At 41.1% G+C, this 17060-nt stretch overlaps 1 protein-coding gene across 1 annotated transcript in view; it reads left to right on the top strand.

Annotated features, from left to right (window-relative positions):
• Positions 1 to 17060, top strand: part of LOC134357972 (collagen alpha-3(VI) chain-like) — a 112938-nt gene that overhangs the window by 63698 nt on the left and 32180 nt on the right. Inside the window, exons 18-20 of the mRNA XM_063069800.1 lie at positions 2479 to 2541; positions 8197 to 8259; positions 9170 to 9232. Coding sequence (XP_062925870.1) covers positions 2479 to 2541; positions 8197 to 8259; positions 9170 to 9232 — 189 coding nt within the window. The remainder of the gene's footprint in view (positions 1 to 2478; positions 2542 to 8196; positions 8260 to 9169; positions 9233 to 17060) is intronic.

Genomic DNA, 17060 nt, shown 5'->3' with positions numbered 1-17060 from the left:
GGGGAATAACCTTGTCAGCAGGTAAATAACAAAGTCCTCTGTTCTGTTAGCAACTACTCTAGCTGAAAAATCATTTCCTGACTGTGTTTCCATGACTGTTTGCAGTGTACACAGCTTGATAAACTCTCACTGATACGTGGCTAGCTGTTCAAGGCTGTGAGCTGAGACATTCAAAAGTTGTCTCCAACAGAGGCAATCTTTTCATCAAAATTTCTTTTGTTGGCTTCTGAGAGTTTTTTTTGGAAAGTTCAAACAGTTCTTTCCAGTGTTCATCCACGTACTCAGAAAAGCCTGAATTTAATGTAACAGTTCTAAGCCAAAAGTAATGGTTTAGAGACATGTTCACCCATAACAGGTTCCTTTGTGTACACAAAATGATTTTAGCTAAACCCTGTTATTTATTAAAGATTTTCTTTGGTTAAATTCCTCTGTGCAGCACACAAAGCTCAATGTGTGATCATGTAGATGTTCCCAGAAAGTGCCTGGGACCTCTGAGTCAAGAGTGTACTTCTGGACAAAGGGAATAGTTTTCAAATGGAGGACAGCACTCTTGGGCTTCCCTCACATAGTTTTATTGGCATAGAAACCTTCAGATTCAGAAGTACAATGTTTGTACCAGCTAACCTTCTGAAACAAAACTTCACAAGGCAGCTGTGGCTAAAACATGGGACTCTGGAAGGGAACCAGTCCTCGTTCATGACCATAGAGTCTAGTATATAGATCTTCCTATGGCTATTTTCCCTTTCCTCTTTAGTCCAAACCCATCACCCTTTTTTTGCTTCAAATATTCTCCAGACCACTGTCACTGGAATGGACCCAGTCATGGACAGAAGATTGGCAGAGGGCAAAGAGTGGGAATAAAGGGTTGTTATTCTGGTTGTCTGCCAGTGACTAGTGGCGTTCAGCAGAGTCTGCTATATTAATATATTAATGATCTGGATAATGAACTTATTACTTTTGTGGCTAAGTTTCCAAATGATACAAAGATAGGTAGGGGGCAAATAGTGTTAACATAGTAGGAAGTCTGCAGGAGGGCTTAGACAAATTAGGAGAATAAGCAAAAGAAGTGGCAGACGGAATACAGTCTAGGACAGTGTATGGTCATGCACTTTGAAGGAATAAAGGCATAGACTATTTTCTAAATGGGGAGCTGATTCAGAAATCAAAGGTGGAAAGAGAATTGGGAGTCCTTGTGCAGGATTCCCTAAAGGTTAACTTGCAGATTGAGTCAGAATTGATGAAGGCAAATGTAATGTTAGCATTTATCTCAAGGGGACCAGAATATAAGAACAAGGATGTGATGCTTAGGCTTTATAGACATTTGTCAGGCCACACTTGGAATATTGTGAGCAGTTTTGGGTCCCATATCTAAGAAGGGAAGTTCTGGTACTGCAGAGGTTCCAGAGGAGGTTCATGAGAATGATTCTCATCCGGGAATGAAAGAGTTAACATATGAGGATATTTGATAGCTCTGGGCCTGGACCCACTGGAGTTTAGCAGAATTGGGGGGGGAGGGGTGAGGAGGATCTCATTGAAAACAATCAAATATTGAAAGGTTTAGATAGAGTGGAAATGGAGATGTTACCAATAGTGGAAAAGTCTCAGACCAAAGGACACAGTTTCAGAGTAGAAGGACATCCCTTTAGAATAGAGATGAAGAGGGATTTCTTTAGCCAGATGGTGGTGAATCTGTGGAATCCATTGCTACAGACAGCTGTGGAGGCTCACTCATTGGTCGTCTGTAAGCAGAGGTTGATAGGTTCTTGATTAGTAGGGGTGCCAAATGCTCTGGGGAGAAGGCAATAGAGTAGGATTGAAAGGGAAAATAGTCAGACCTGATCAATGGTAGGACAGCTTCCATGGGCCAAATGGCATAATGCTTCTCCTATTTCTTATGGTCTTATGGTCATATTCTGATCAGTTAACTTCATCTATGAACCTTGATATTAACCAATGCTTCCCATTCCTCACTTAAATCCAATATTTTACATTGAAGTGTACCTTCCCTATTCTCAGCAAAGGCTAATCCCCACCACACCACCCATTACACCTCTCTACCCTCATCCAGCAGTCATCTACACAGAAAGAAACACATACAAAGTGCTGGAGGAACTCACTAGTCCAGACAGCATCTATGGAAAGCAGTCAAGGTTTTGCGCCGAGACCCTGACGAAGACTGTACTCTTTTCCATAGATGCTGCCTGGCCTGCTGGGATTTTCCAGCATTTTGTGTGCATTGCTTGAATTTCCAACATCTGCCGATGTTCTCCTGTTTGTGATCGGATCTACACAGAAAACATGCTTTTGAACCATAGAACCATTTCTTGGATAATCAATTGTCTGTGTAATATTTTGAATAGCTAAGATTTGATTTCTACATCCACATGTAAACAATAAAGGAATGAACTATTATATTTGTGGTGAAGCTTTGACCTGTCCTCATCAACGTCAGTCCCAAATGTCTTTTTTTCTTTACAGGGGATACCAGGTCCCTCAGGGCCACAGGGACGAAAAGGAGAGACAGGGCCTCGAGGTCAGCAGGTTTGTAGAGTTTAGTTTATCTGTAGAGACACATTTAGGTCAGGTTTGTGAAGTACAGTTGTTTATCTGACTCACTGCAAGGGAGATTATAGGTCAAGTTAGAACCAGCATTAATGTGAGAAATGGTCTATTGGATGTGGCAGCAGTATGTGTCAGTAACATCCAAATGCCTTGGGATAGAGAGCTTATCACACGGATACACATAGCATTGTACAGCACAGAAACAGGGTCATCAGCCCACTATATCCTTCCCAAACTTGACACCTATCCACACTAATCCCACTCATCTGCATTAAGATTGTATCCTTCTGTGCCTTGAGTGTTTAAGTGCCTGACCAAATGCAACCTACAGATAGTGATTCTATCTGATTTCATTACTTATTCTAGCAGTTCGTTCCAAACGTTAAGTACTCAGATTCACTTTAAAACTCCTGCCTCTCACCTTAAGTGAGGAGTGGAAGTTGGACAATCCACACCAGAAGTGCATGAAAAGAGCTACTTTTTAATCAGGGCAGCGATCAAAATTTTGAAGGTAGAGTTTCGCAGCAGTTTTTCTTATTTGAGGAGTGACCAATCAGCAAGCGGCAGTGCGTAAAAACGGACCTGACCTGGACCTGACCTTTCAGTCAGGTCCAGGTCCAAGAGTTAAAAAGCGGAGCCTCCAACCAGTTTTCTCTGAGTTGGACAATCCACACCAGGAGTGCGTGAAAAGAGCTACCTTTTAATCAGAGGAATTTTGAAGGTAGAATTTCATGGAGTTTTTTTCTGATTTGAAGAGCGACCAGTCAGCGAGAGGGATTCATTAGAAAGGGCCAATAAGAACAATTCAAGTAGAAACGGAGTGGCCATTCTTTTGAGTGTGCCAGTCTTTAGAGTGGCTGTGGCCCATCAGGCTTAGGCGACCTCATGCTTTGGTGAGGTAGGTTTCTTGTAAGTTACTCTCCCTCTGTCCTCATTTATTCGTTCCTCATCTATGAGGGCATAGTAGTTTAGTAAGAATGTCCGCAGAGGCAGTTTTTTGTACTTTATGTGGGATGTGGGAAGTCTGGGAAACCTTCAGTGTCCTAGATGAACACATCTAGGATGCACTAAGTTGCATCTTCTGAGAGAACGTATTAAGGAACTGAAGCTGCAGCTCGATGACCTTCGACTCATATGGGGAGTATGAGGAAGTGATGGACAGGAGCTGCAGAGAGGTAGTCACCCCTAGATTGCAGGGAACAGGTGACTGTCAGGAGAAAGAGGGGAAATGCACAGCCAGTGTAGAGTACACCTGTGGCCGTTCTCCTCTATAATAAGTACACAATCTTAGGTAATATTGTGGGGGGCGACCTAGCAAAGGGGAGCCACATTGACCTGGTCTCTGGTGCTATGTCTCAGAAGAGCAGGGAGGTGAAGAGGACTGAAATATTTTGGATCAGTAGAAGTATCTTGCCTTGGTTTTCACTGTGGAAGACACTAGCAATATGCTGAAAGTTGCAGGATTCAGGGGTCATGAAGTCTGTGCAGTTACCTTTACTAGAGAGAAAGTTCCTGGGAAAATCAAAGGTCTGAAGGTAGCTAAGTCACCTGGACTAGATGGTGTACACCCCAGAGTTCTGAAAGAGGTGGGTGAAAAGATTGTGGAGGCATTCTCTCCGGATGAACCGGACCTGGTGGCATCGAGATTCATCGTCACCAAGGAGGACGTTAGAAGGGCCTTCTTAGAGATAAATCCAAGGAAGGCGACGGGCCCAGATGGTGTCCCAGGACGGGTTCTCCGGGCTTGTGCAAGTGAGCTAGCTGGAGTGTTTGCTGACATCTTCAACTGCTCCTTGCTTCAGTCTAAGATCCTTTCGTGTTTTAAGAAGGCAACGATAATCCCAGTGCCAAAGAAGAGCAAGATGGCATGCCTGAATGACTATCGACCTGTGGCTCTGACATCAATTGCTATGAAGTGCCTTGAGAGACTGGTTATGGTACACATCAACCACAGCCTACCGGTCAACCTCGGTGCTTTGCAATTCGCCTACCGGAACAGCAGGTCAATGGCGGATGCCATGCTCTGGCCCTACTTTCCTTGTTAGAACACCTGGAGAATAAAGACGCATAGGTAAGGCTCCTTTTCATTGACTACAGCTCTGCCTTTAATACCATCATTCCAAATAAACTGATTCCTAAGCTCCGGAACCTGGGCCTTAACACTCAGATCTGCAGCTGGATCTTCAACTTCCTCACAGACAGGACCCAGGCTGTAAAAATAGGGGACAAGCTCTCCTCTACAATCACTCTGAGCACCGGTGCCCCACAAGGCTGTGTACTCAGCCCCCTGCTGTACTCACTGTACACCCATGATTGTGTAGCCAAGTTTCCATCAAACTCAATATATAAGTTTGCTGATGACACAACAATTGTAGGCTGTATCTTGGGTAATGATGAGTTTGAGTACAGAAAGGAATTTAAGAACCTGGTGGCAAGGTGCGAAGGCAATAATCTATTTCTCAACGTCAGCAAGACGGAGGAATTGGTTGTTGACTTCAGAAGGAGTAGCGGACCACACGATCCAATTTACATCGGTGGTGCGCAAGTGGAACAGGTCAAAAGCTTTAAGTTCCTCGGGGTCAATATCACAAATGACCTGACTTGGTCCAACCAAGCAGAGTTCACTGCCAAGAAGGCCCACCAGCGCCTTTACTTCCTGAGAAAACTAAAGAAATTTGGCCCGTCCCCTAAAACCCTCACTACTTTTTATAGATGCACCGCAGAAAGCATTCTTCTAGGATGCATCACAACCTGGTATGGAAATTGTCCTGTCCAGGACCGAAAGAAGCTGCAGAAGATCGTGAACCCAGCACAGCACATCACACAATCCAATCTTCCGTCATTGGACTCACTTTACACCGCACGCTGTCGGAGCAGTGCTGCCAGGATAATCAAGGACACAACCCACCCAGCCAACACACTTTTCAGCCCTCTTCCCTCCAGGAGAAGGCTCAGGAGCTTGAAGACTCGTACGGCCAGATTTGGGAACAGCGTCTTTCCAACTGCGATAAGACTGCTGAACGGATCCTGACCCAGATCTGGGCCGTACCCTCCAAATATCCGGACCTGTCTCTCGGTTTTTTTGCACTAACTTACTTTCCATTTTTCTATTTTCTATTTATGATTTATAATTTAAATTTTTAATATTTGCTAATTTTTACTATTTTTAATATTTAATATTTGTAATCCAGGGAGTGGGAAATGGGAAGTGCAGAATCAAATATCGCTGTGATGATTGTACATTCTAGTATCAATTGTTTGGCGACAATAAAGTATAAAGTATAAGTAATAATTGTTCAAGAATCACTAGATTCTGGAATGGTTCCGGAAGATTGGAAAATTGCAATTGTCACTCCATTCTTCAAGAAGGGAGACAGGCAGAAGAAAGGAAACTATAGGCCAGGTCGTCTGACCTCAATAGTTGGGAAGATGTTGGGGTCGAATATTAAGGATGAGGTCTTAGGGTATTTGGAGGCACATGATAAAATAGGCTGTAGTCAGCATGGTTTCCTCAAGGAAAAATCTTGCCTGATAAATTTGTTGGAATTCCTTAATGAAATAACAGGCAGGATGGACAATGGACAATCAGTTGATGTTGCGTATTTGGATTTTCAGAAGGCTTTTGACAAGGTGCCACACATGAGTCTGCTCAGTAAGCTACAAACCCATGGCAGGAGGCAAAGAGTGGGAATAAAGGGAACCTTTTTTGGTTGGCTGCTGATGACTAGTGGTGTTCCATAGGGGTCTGTTTTGGGATTGGTTCTTCTTACGTTATATGTTAATGAATTGGATGATGGAATTGATAACTTTGATGCAAAGTTTGCAGATGATATGAAGATAGGTGGACGGGCAGGTAGTTGTGAGAAAGCAGAGAGGCTACAGAAGGACCTTGACAGATTAGGAGAATGGACAAAGAAGTGGTAGATGGAATACAGGGCTGGGAAGTGTATGGTCATGCACTTCGGTAGAAGAAATAAAAGGATTGAGTATTTTCTAAATGGAGTTAAGATACAAAAAACTGAGGCACAAAGGGACTAGGGAATGCTTGTGCAAGATTCCATAAAGGTAATTTGCAGGTTGAGTCTGTGGTGAGGAAAGCAAATGTGATGTTAACATTCATTTCAAGGGACTAGAATATAAAAGCAAGGATGTAATGTTGAGATTTTATAAAGCACTGATGAGGCCTCACTTGGCGTATTGAGAACAATTTTGGGCCTCCTATCTTAGAAAGGATGTGCTGAACCTGGAGAGGATTCAAAGGAGGGTCACAAAAATGATTCTAGGTTTGAATGGCTTGTGATATGAAGCGTTTGATGGCTCTGGGCCCGCATTGACTGGAATTTAGAAGAATGAGGAATGACCTCATTGAAACCTACTAAATGCTGAAAGGCCTTGATAGAGTGGATGTGGAGAGGATACTTCCTATAGTCGGAGAGTCTAAGACAAGAGGACCCAGCCTCAGAATAGAGGGACGTCCTTTTAGAACGGAGATGAAGAGGATTCTCTTCAGCAAGAGAGCGGTGAATCTGTGGAAGTCATTGCCACAGGCAGCTATGGAGGCCAAGTCTGTATTTATATTTAAGGCAGAGGTTGATAGATTCTTGATTGTTCAGGACATGAAGGGATACAGGGAGAAGGAAGGAGATTGAGGCTGAGAGGAAATATGGATCAGCCATGATGAAATGACAGAGCAGACTTGATGGCCCAAAATGCCTAATTCTGCTTCTTATGGTCTTATGTTCTTAAATCTATACTTTGTTCTATTTGATACCATGGAGGAATAAGGTTTTGATTACCTATCCTACCTTTCTTTCTCATGATCCTATGTACTTCTATCAGGTGTCCCCCCTCAAGCCTTCTTCATGCCAGGGAAAGCAAGCCCAGCTTACCCAATCTTTTCCCTTAACTACAATCTTCTAATCCAGGCAACATCCTGATGAAGCTTCCCTGTATTCCCTCCAGTGCAAACTCATTCCTCCTATAAGGTACACAAACAACTTTCAACATAAAAACTTTTAGTTTGTTTGTGCATAGAGAAACTGCACTTTCCATAGATTCAATGGTAAATTCATTTATAAAGTCACATAGCACAAAAATTGACCCTGCTTGCTACCAACCACACATTTACATTTGACCCATTTTATTCTTCTCACATTCCCACCACCACAGATCTGCCTGCACAATAGGGTTAATTTGCAGAGTTCAATTAGCCTTTTAATTCATGTCTTTGGGATATGGGTGGTAATTGGGAGCCTCCAGAAGAAACCAAGACTTGGGAAAAATGTGCAAAATGCACGATGACTGTACTTGAAGTTAGGATCAAACCTGGATCACAAGGGCTATAAGTCAACAGCTCTACTAACTGCTGCACTCTGCCATGCATCTGAACTAGTATTAGGTAAATATCTGTTATTAATTCTATGTGTTAACATGATATCTATGTTAAATTAGGCTTTGTAAAGTACGCCAAGAGCACTGTAATCAAATCAATGTTACTTTATTTTTTCAAATAATAGCCAGAATTTATTCTTGCTCAGATGATCAGACTCATAAACTATAAAGGAAGTTTGAGACAAAAGGATCCATCATACAGCTTTAATTAATCAAAGCTTATACATATTAATCATTCAACAGGGAGTACGTGGAGTCCAAGGTGAGCAGGGAATTGAGGGAATCCATGGATTTAAAGGTCAAAATGTAAGTAACATTGTGTGTTGTTTATTATTGCAGCAAATAATGGTACTCTAGAATGGAATGCTTTAATTTTGGTGAATGTTATCATGTTATCTGTGGTAGATTTAAAATGCCCTTTTATAGAAACTCTGCATTCTGCTTGATCAGAAAGTTATTTAAAGTTATTGCAGGGTTAAAAAATAATCAGTTTGTAATATGTCAACTTAGAATAGTCTTGTAACATTTATAGTAATATATTTGTGAGGATATACCAAGAAAAATGAAGAAAATTAAATGGCTTAAAGTGAAAGGCAGGGGAGTTTTACATGAAAAATACTGACACTTCGTTCTACTCTAATCTACTTTCTGTATTAGTGAATTGCCAGGCATACCTATATATGTACTCCACATAGAAATCATTTTCCAGTACAGTGGAAGTGTTAAATTCATCACCATTTAGCTAATGTAACAGATTGCACTGTCTGCTTCTGTCAAGTCATTTAAGTCAGTGATAATAATTCCGATTCTGATTCTGCTTCCCAGCTCCAGACAACCAGCAGGTCAGATCCTAACGTTATCTGGGTGTTACAGCCATGAACTGTAAAAATCCCTTCCGATTTTCTAATTATTTGTCATATCCACCTGCTAATTTTCAATCATTTCTGTGCAAGGATACTGAAGTCCCTTTGAGCATTAATATCTTTCATTCTCCCATCATTTAAAAATGCTTTGCCTTATTGGTGAATGTAACATATCCCCAGTATTGTCTTTGACCAACACCAACAAACTCCTTTCCAGTATCCACTTATTATCCCTCACTAATTTGACTTGGATCGGATTATCCAGTCAGCAACACATTGCTGTTAGTGGGAAAGTAGTTTATGCAATTAGGCTCATTTATATTCATAATTAACCAGTGGGAATTATTTTATAGGGTGAACCTGGAAACCCTGGGGAGAAAGGTGTAAGCGGACCACCTGGACGCCGTGGCTCAATGGTGCGTTTGTTCATTTTTTTAAACGAAAATATTCATTCCCTGATGAAAATGTGTGCTAAACAGGAATAAAAGTAGCAGAAATTTCTCTCCATTATGTTCTGTCGCCTGGAACATCAGCAGTGGTCATCCTGAGTATTTTCTGTAACATCAGTTGAAATTATAAACTGCATCTTGCATCAGTTCACTGAGAATTGCCAACTACACTGTGATACAGATCCATTTCCTCCCCACCACATCACAACCGCAACCATTTCTTCAGATTCAGATTCGTTTATTTATCACATGTACATCGAAGCATACAGTGAAATGCATCATTTACGCTAAAACCCAGCACAACCTAAGGATGTGCTGGGGGCAGCCTGCAAGTATTGCCACACATTTGGTTACCAAGATACGTTGCCCACTATGCTCGGCAGAACAAGCAACAAAACAACCACAGCAAAGCAAGAACTTCCCTCCCACCCACACAGACAGCCCTCCAACCCCAAGACAGGCCTCCAGGCCTTCAGCCACCTTGTTGATAATGGCCTCCAACTTCTCCAGTGGGTCAACTTGATTAGATTTTGCAGTGAGAAATGACACAAGTCACTTGACATTGGAAACCGCCAGTTTCACAGTCCACTACAATAAATTTTGTCAGGCTGAATTTCAGCATGGAGATTTCCTCTGTGGAATTGCTGGTCAGAAGCCCCAGAGAGGTCATAAACAGCTTTAGAATTCTGAATTTCTTGTTATTTAAAATCGAAGTAAGGCAAATTGGATACATTGGATCTTACAGTCTCACAATTCTGAGGCTTCAAGCTAACAGTGCATAAATAAAAGTTTATAAATTCTATGTCTCTTTTAAAGAATTCATCGTACCCCCATCCCTACCATTACCTTATAGCCCGTGTTGTTTTTAACCCTCTCAAAAATTTATTTGGGAAGACACGCAGTTCTGCAGATGTTTATTAGTCTTTGATATGTCATAAAAATGTGTGAAAATATGAAAATGATGGACTGGCAAAAAACCTGTTGAAGCCATGCCTAAAGTAATACTCAACTATACAAGATGTTAACTATCACGACCTACCCCTCAACCCTTATCTTCTCACTAAACTTTCCAATGTTTTCACCCATGTGCACCCAGCAGCAAAGTAGCATAATTCTGAGCACTTTTTGTCAACAGGCTCTGAAAAGACATCCACAAAAGCTTTGACTGATTTTGTTTTTCCTACTTCATAATCAACAAGGCCAGTTATCTTCAACCATTGCTCTGGCTCTAATCATCTAGCAGTCCAAGTAGTTGTTTGGTTACCTAGAAACCTTGTCTGGATGTCTAATTTATTTACAGCATTAAAAGTGGGAGTCTGGTCAGTATCTCTCACTCGCATAGAGCCTAAACAAATGAACTTGCTCTGAATAAAAAAACTGCTCTTTCGTTATTGTTGGTAAGTATAACATCCTAAAGCTGTGCCTTAATCAATGCACATCATTGTTTTAAACTTCAAGGAATTTAGACCATTACTGTTCAAACTCTTTTTAAAGGACTTCCTTCTCATCCCAGAAATTAGCGCGGTGAATTTATAAGACAAAGAAATAGAATTAGGCCATTGAGTCAGTTCCACAATTTGATCATGGCTAATTTATTATTCCTTTTCAACCCCATTCTCCTGCCTTCTCCTGTAACTTTTGACACTCTTACTATCAAGAAACTATCACGTTCCACTATAAATCTATCCAATGACTTGATCTCCACAGCCATCTGTGGCAATGAATTTCCACAGATTAATCACCACCTGGTTAAAAAATTCCTCCTCATCTCTGTTCCAAAGGTATGTTCTTTTATTCCAAGTATGTGCCTTCTGGTCCTTGACTCTCCCACTATTGGAAACATTCTCTCCAATTCTACTCTGTCCAGGCTTTTCAGTATTTGGTAGGTTTCAACGGGATCCCCCTCCCCCCCCCCACCAATTCTTTTAAAATTCCAATGATTATAGGCCCTGAGCCATCAAATATCCTCATATGTTAACCCTTTCATCTCTAGGATAATTTTCATGAACCTCCTCTGGATCTTTCCAATGCCAGCACATCTTCCCAGGTACCAAGGTTAGAGACATGTCTGATCAAGTTCACAGCATTCTTAAGGGGGAGGTTGGGCAGCCAGAAGTCATGGTCCACATGAGTACCTATGACATAGGCAGGAAGAGTAACTAGGACTTGTAAAGTGAGTTTGGTGGTAGGTTATGAACAGGATCTCCAGGGTGGTGTTCACTGGATTTCTATCCATGACAAGTGCTAGTGAGGCAAGAAATAGGAAACAGGAAAATGCAGTTTAACTAGGTCTGGAGATAGAGCTTTAAACTAAATAGTGGTCAGGGGGAGGGGTTCAATAGCTTGGAAAAGTATGGATAAAATAACAGGTGAGGAGAGTGCTGAGTTCTCCAGACTAAAGAATAATATATTTTTTTTAAAAATTGAAAGGGATAAGAATTTAGGTTCAGCCAACGTGGAAACAAGATGGAAAAGACAAATGGAAAATACAGGACTGAAGGTGTTATATTTGAATGTACACAGTATATGAAATAAGGTAGATGGCCTTGTATTGCAGCTAAAAATTAGCAGAGATGATGTGGGAATCATAGAGATGCTCTGAAGAAAATCACAGGTGGGAGCTAAACATACAAGGATACACATTGTGTCAAAAGGACAAGCAGGTGGGGGTAAAGCGGTTGAGGTGGGCTTGTTGGTAGAAGTTGATGTTAAATCCTTAGAAAAAACTAACATAGGATCAGAAGATGTAGAATCCTTGTGGATAGAATCAAGAAATTACAAGGATAGGAGTTATATACTGACTTCTGAAAAGTAGGCAGGATGTGGGGTACAAATCCCAAAGGGGGATAGGAAGGGCATGTACAAAAGGAAGATGATAGTCATGGAGGAATTCTCTATGCAGGTAGACTGGGAAAATCTGGTTGCTGCTGCATCCCGAGAGAAGGAATTTGTCGAGTGCCTAAAAAATGGCTTTTCAGAGTAGTTTGTGGTTGAGCCCAGTAGGGAAAAGGCAATTTTGGATTGGGCTTTGTGTAATAAACCAAATTTGATTAGGGAGCTTAGGGTAAAGGAAACCTTAGGAGGCAGTGTTCATAATATAATAGAATCCACCCTGCAGTTTGAGATGAAGAAACTAAAATTGGATGCATCAGTATGGCAGATGAGTAAAGTTAATTATAGAGGGCGTGAGAGAGGAGCTGGCCAAAGTTGATCGTAAGGGGACACTAACAGGAGTAACAGCAGAACAACAATTGTTGGTGTTTCTGGGAGTAATTTGGAAAGTGCAGGAGAGATACATTCCAAAGGAGAAGTATCCTAAAGGAAGAATGAGGCAGCCAAGGTGCTGACTGTCTTGTGTTGTGGTGTATTAGAGTGGATAAGTCCTCAGAGCCTGGCAAGGTGTTCCCTCGAACCTTGTGGAGGGCTAGTGCAGGGGTCCTGACAAAGATACTTAAAATGTCCTGAGCCACAACTGAATTACCATAGGACTGAAGGTTAGCAAATGTTGTTCTATTGTTCAAGAAAGGCTCTAAAAATAAGTCGAGAAATTGCAGGTTAATGAGCCTGATGTTGGTCATGGATTAATTATTAGAAGGTATTCCAACAGACAGGGTCTGATTTGGAGTAGTTGATGTGCTGGTGTGCATGTCTAACCAATCTTATAGAGATTTTTGGGCAGATTACCAAGAACGTTGACAAAGGAAAGTTTGTGGCTGCAGTCTACATGGACTTTAGCAAGGCCTTTGATAAAGACCATCATGGGAGGCTAGTCCAGAAGGTTGGTGTTTAGGTTGAAGTAGTCAGTTGGATCTGTCATTACTGAATGAGAGAAGTCAGAGGGTAGTAGTAGGTGGCTATCTCTCTGATTGGAGGCCTGTTGCTAGTATTGTGTCACAGAGATTGGTGTTTGGTTCATTGTTGTTTATCATGCATATTAATGATTTAGATGATAATTTGTAAATTGGATCAGCAAATTTGTGGATGACACCAAGACTGGGGGCATCGAGGACAGAGTGGAAGGCTATCAAAGCTTGAAGTGTGGTCTCGACCAGCTGCGAAAATGGGTTGAAAAATGGCAGATGGAATTTAATGTAGACAAGTGTGGGGTGTTGCTTTTTGGGAGGTCAAAGCAAGGTAGGACTTGCACAATGAATGGTACGGTTCTGAGTTGTGCTGTAGAACAAATGGACTTGGTATTAGAGATCTCTAATTTGTTGAAAGTAGCGTCGCAAGTAGATAGGGTAAAAAGGAGAGCTTTTAGCACATTGACATTTATAAATCAGGGCATTGAGTACAGGAGTTGGGAAGTTATAATGAATTTGTACAAGATTTTGGTGAGGCCAAATTTAGAGTATTGTGTGCATTTCTGGTTACCTACCTACAGGAAGGATATCAATAAAATAGAAATTTACAAGAATATTGTTGGGATATGTAGACCTGAGTTAGAGGGAAGGAGTGAATAGATTAGGAATTTGTTCCCTGTAGTGCAAGAGAATGAAAAGAAATCTTATAGTGGTATACAAAATTATGAGGGGTATAGAAAGGCTGAATGCATTTTCCCCTCAGATTGTGTGAGACTGGAACTAGAGGTTCTAGATACAGGGTGAAAGGTGAAATATTCGAAGGAAATCTGAGAGGTAATCTCTCACTCAGAAGGTAGTGCAAGTGTGGATTGAGCTGCCAGTGGAAGTAGTAGATGCAGGTTTGGTTGTAATATTTACAGAACTTTGGATAGGTACATCAATGAGAGGGTTTTGGAGGGATATAGTCTGGGTGCAGTTAGATGGGACAAGGTAGAACATCGGGTTGGCATGGACTGGATTGACCTATGCTGTAGTACTCTATAATTCCATCCTTCCTGAGATATGGAGCCCAACAATCCTCAACACATATAAGATGGCGATAATAACTATTTAAATGATTGAGGCATTGAGTGTTATAGGATTTGGCATTGATCAGCCATGATCATATTGAATGGCAATTCAAGCTTGAGGTATTGTGCCCATTTTCTTAAGTTCTTGTTGAAATGCAATTTCTAAGCAATAGTTTCTGAATCACTGGCCCATGGGCCAAAGATATATGTGTCCCACTAGCCTATTCTGCCTATTCTCTTAAACAGTGATCCTAATCTGCTTTGCCCACCAACATATTCTCTAATTTGTGAGACCCATTTAATCAGTTCATTGTTTAATTTAATGATAATTATAATTTAAGAATAATTTAGATACTACATTTGGTAAATGTTCAAGCTATTTTATTAAATTATATTTTTCCTATGTGGAAATGGTAAAGAATTTGTAAACAAGATGAGAAAATAATTGAAGGCATGCCTAACTCTTGTGAGCATGAACAGAAATTAACTTACATAGCACTGTTTAAAACTGCAGGTCTATGCCCAATGAATCATATAAATTTTACTCATTGAAATGAGACATTTGGAGTTATTGACACTAAAAAAAACCTTAAATCTACCCCATTCATTTATTACTTTGGGCAAGATTAACATTTGGTCTTTGGCCCCTCTTCTGAAAGGATCTGTTTCTCTCTACTTACCCTAATTAAATCTGTTATGACCTCGCTCTGCTCAGTCAGAGTGTTGTAGACTATGTATTTCAAAGTCCAAAGTTCAAAGTAAATTTATTATTGAAGTACATACATGTCACCATATACAATCCTGAGATTGATTTTCTGTGGGCATACTCAATAAATCCACTATACAATCAAAGATCATTAAAGATCGCACCAACTTGGGCATTCAGCCATAGTGCAAAAGAGGAAAACTGTGCAAATACAAAAAGAAAGAAATAACAATAATGAAGAAATAAGCAACAAATATTGAGACCAACAGATGAACAGTCCTTGAAAATAGGTCCATAGGGTGTGAGAATATTTCAGTGATGGTGAAGTTGAGTAAGTTATCCCCTTTGGTTCAAAGGCCTGATGGTTAAGGGGCAATCACTGTTCCTGAACTTGCTGGTGTGAGTCCTGAGACTTCTGTACCTCCTTCCTGATGGCATCAGAAAAAAGAGAGTATGCCCTAGGTTGGGGGGGGGGGGGCGTCCCTAACATAAGAACACAAGAAATAGGAGCAGGAGTAGGCTATCAGGCCCATCGAGCCTGCTCCACTATTCAATAAGATCATGGTTGTTCTGGCCATGGACTCGCCTCCACCTACCTGCCTTTTCCCCATAACCCTTAATTTCCCTAATATCCAAAAATCTATCCAACCTTGTCTTAAATATATTTACTGAGGTAGCTTCCACTGCTTCTTTGGGCAGAGAATTCCACAGATTTACCACTCTCTGGGAAAAGCAGTTCCTCCTCATCTCCATCCTAAATCTACTCCCCTGAATCTTGAGGCTATATCCCCTAGTTCTAGTCTCACCTGCAAGCAGAAACATATTTCCTGCCTCTATCTTATCCATCCCTTTCATAATTTTATATGTTTCTATAAGATCTCCTCTCAATCTTCTGAATTCCAGTGAGTACAGCTCCTGGCGACTCAATCTCTCCTCATAGTCTAACCCCCTCATCTCTGGAATCAATCTGGTGAACCTCCTCTGCACTACCTCCAAAGCCAGTATATCCTTCCTCAAGTAAGGAGACCAGAACTGCATGTAGTACTCCAGGTGTGGCCTCACAAGTACCCAGTACAGTTGCAGCATAACCTCCCTGCTCTTAAATTCAATCCCTCTGGCAATGAACACCAACATTCCAGTTGTCTTCCTGATAGGCTGCTGCACCTGCAAACCAACCTTTTGTGATTCATGCACAAGCACTCCCAAGTCCTTCTACACAGCAGCATGCTGCAATTCTTTACCATTTAAATAATAATCTGCTCTTCCATTTTTCCTTCCAAAGTGGATGACCTCGATAATGGATCCCTGATGATAGATTCTGATTTCCTGCAAAACCATTTTTTGTAGATATGCCCAATGGAGCGGAGGGCTTTACTCCTGATGCAGTATCCACTACTTTTTCTAGGATTTTCCATTCAAGGCATTGGTGGTTCCACACTAGGCTGTGATGCACTCAGTCAATAAACTCTTCACCATACATCCGTAGAAGATTGTCAAGGTTTTAGATATCTTGCTGAATTTTCACAAACTCCTAAGGAAGTAGAGGCAATGCCATGCTTTCTTCGCAATTGCAATTATGTGCTAAGTCCAGGATAGGCCCTATAAAATAATAACTCAGAGGAATTTGAAGTTGCTGACCCTCTCCACTTCTGATCCTCATGGACTTCTGGTGTCTTCCCCCTGAAGTCAATAATCAGCTCCCTGGTCTTGCTGACATTGAGTAAGAAGTTGTTATGGCACCACTCAGCCAGATTTTTAATCTCCCTCCTTTATGATGATTCGTCACCACCGTTCGTTCGGTCTATGACAGTGGTTTCAGCATATGAAGAGTTGGCTTCTCTCATTCTAGTCTCTAATAACATAATGGTATGACTGAATTTCACAGGTTTCTGGTTCTTTGCTGTCTCTGTTTAAAATGTTTGATACTTTAACTCATCACTATATTCTCTCCCCTTCTAATCTTTATAGTACGTGCTGCTGAAATATCCAAAACAGGCCTCTCCAGTACTGACAGCTGCACCTTAAAAATAGAGATTTAAAAAAGTACTGTTGAAGCTGGAAATATCAAATAAAAACGGAGGTGTAAGGAGAAATGATTCACAATTCAAATCCATGATACTTTGTCAGAACTGGAAAATCAGAACTTTGTCCTACCCATCTCTCTCCAACTTCTCTGATACTAAAAATAAATTTGCTTTACCCTCTCCTAGCTCTGA

This window comes from Mobula hypostoma, chromosome 17, assembly GCF_963921235.1.
Source record: "Mobula hypostoma chromosome 17, sMobHyp1.1, whole genome shotgun sequence".
NCBI lineage: Eukaryota > Metazoa > Chordata > Chondrichthyes > Myliobatiformes > Myliobatidae > Mobula > Mobula hypostoma.
This window is presented reverse-complemented; position numbering and strand designations above follow the sequence as displayed.